Consider the following 1,397-nt stretch of genomic DNA (forward strand, 5'->3'; position numbering starts at 1 on the left):
AGGACTCTTTAAAGCAGAGACACTACATACTGATATGAGCCTGGAAATGATAGGCCCCTTTAAATGAAATGAAGAACACACTCACCACTAGGTGACAACACAGAGCTGACAATATCAGTGTCTGTGAAACAAAATGAAACATCCTACTGTATATCAAACAACCTCACTTCAGCAAACAACAATTATATGAATGTTTTGTTTTGTAATAAAGACCTTTCTGAACATTAAAGCATGTAAACACGTCACAGTAGAGACACTAAATACGAATATGAACCTGAAAATGAGCAAAATATGTCCTCTTTAAGTATCACATTTAGTTTGTGTTTGGTATAGAATGTGATGTTCCTGGGAGATTTCCATGCCAGCTGTGCCTATATGACCCGAACGAACAAGAAAGACATCCGACTCTTCACTCTGCCCGGTTTCTCCTGGCTGATCCGAGACAAAGTGGACACCACCGTCGGGGATTACACTAACTGTGCTTATGACAGGTAGGTCTGTGTGTGAGTAAATGTGTGTGTGAGAAACAGTGAAAACCAAGTGAAGAAGTACAAACACATAAACTCTCTCAAAAAAACTGCTTTCGTTTTAAGGCTTACACTAAGGATGTATTTTAAACTAAGTACATGTATCGATAACATGAGTCAATGAATAAAAAAGTATATGAAATGCAACTTTCCTGCCTTCAAGACATGCCGCTCAAAATGCTTTACATTTGAAAACAGAATAAGTTCAGTGTAGCAGAGAGGGGGAGGGGGAGAGAATAAAGGCACATTTAAGGGACGTTTTCTATAATTCTGGATGTTTTTTTTTATGTTTAATAATGTTTTCTTTTAGCTTACTTATTCTATATTATTTTGTGATTGTGTTTTTTCTCAGGATCGTGGTATACGGGAAACCCTTTCTGAAGGGCATCACTCCGTTCTCTGCGATAGTCTTCAACTACGTCAAAGAGTTCAAACTCTCCAAGACCTGGGTACGTCTCTCTGTCCTCTTTCCTCTCTTATATACACATTTTGCATGGCTTGATAGATGGTAATGTCTTACTGTCTGTCTACACTTTGGTTCAGACTAAAATATCTCATAAACATCTCATTGTGATTCACTGTGATCCACTTCAGATATGACATCAGTGAGATACAGTAAATCACTACTTTACAGTTGTCATTCTTGTTAGCATCTTCCTTTTTATAAATACGTTTTTTATTTAAAATGTCGCCTTTTATTCAAACAGTTCAGCATATGTTATTGTTTTAATGCAAAAAGCACACAGTAGCAGGCGGATGGAGATTTTGGCCCGATTCCAAACCACACCCTACCCACTCCCCCTCCGTGATGGAGTGGACTCCGTCTGTAGTCACACTCGCAGCTGAATGAGGCTCCCTTCTTTCAGAAGA

At 38.6% G+C, this 1,397-nt stretch overlaps 1 protein-coding gene across 1 annotated transcript in view; it reads left to right on the forward strand.

Annotated features, from left to right (window-relative positions):
* Positions 1–296: 296 nt before the first annotated feature.
* Positions 297–1,397, forward strand: part of LOC104948244 (deoxyribonuclease gamma-like) — a 2,685-nt gene continuing 1,584 nt past the window's right edge. Inside the window, exons 1-2 of the mRNA XM_010774418.1 lie at positions 297–491; positions 880–976. Coding sequence (XP_010772720.1) covers positions 340–491; positions 880–976 — 249 coding nt within the window. The 5' untranslated portion in view covers positions 297–339. The remainder of the gene's footprint in view (positions 492–879; positions 977–1,397) is intronic.

This window comes from Notothenia coriiceps, unplaced genomic scaffold (assembly GCF_000735185.1).
Source record: "Notothenia coriiceps isolate Sejong01 unplaced genomic scaffold, NC01 NC01_scaffold00013996, whole genome shotgun sequence".
Lineage (NCBI taxonomy): Eukaryota > Metazoa > Chordata > Actinopteri > Perciformes > Nototheniidae > Notothenia > Notothenia coriiceps.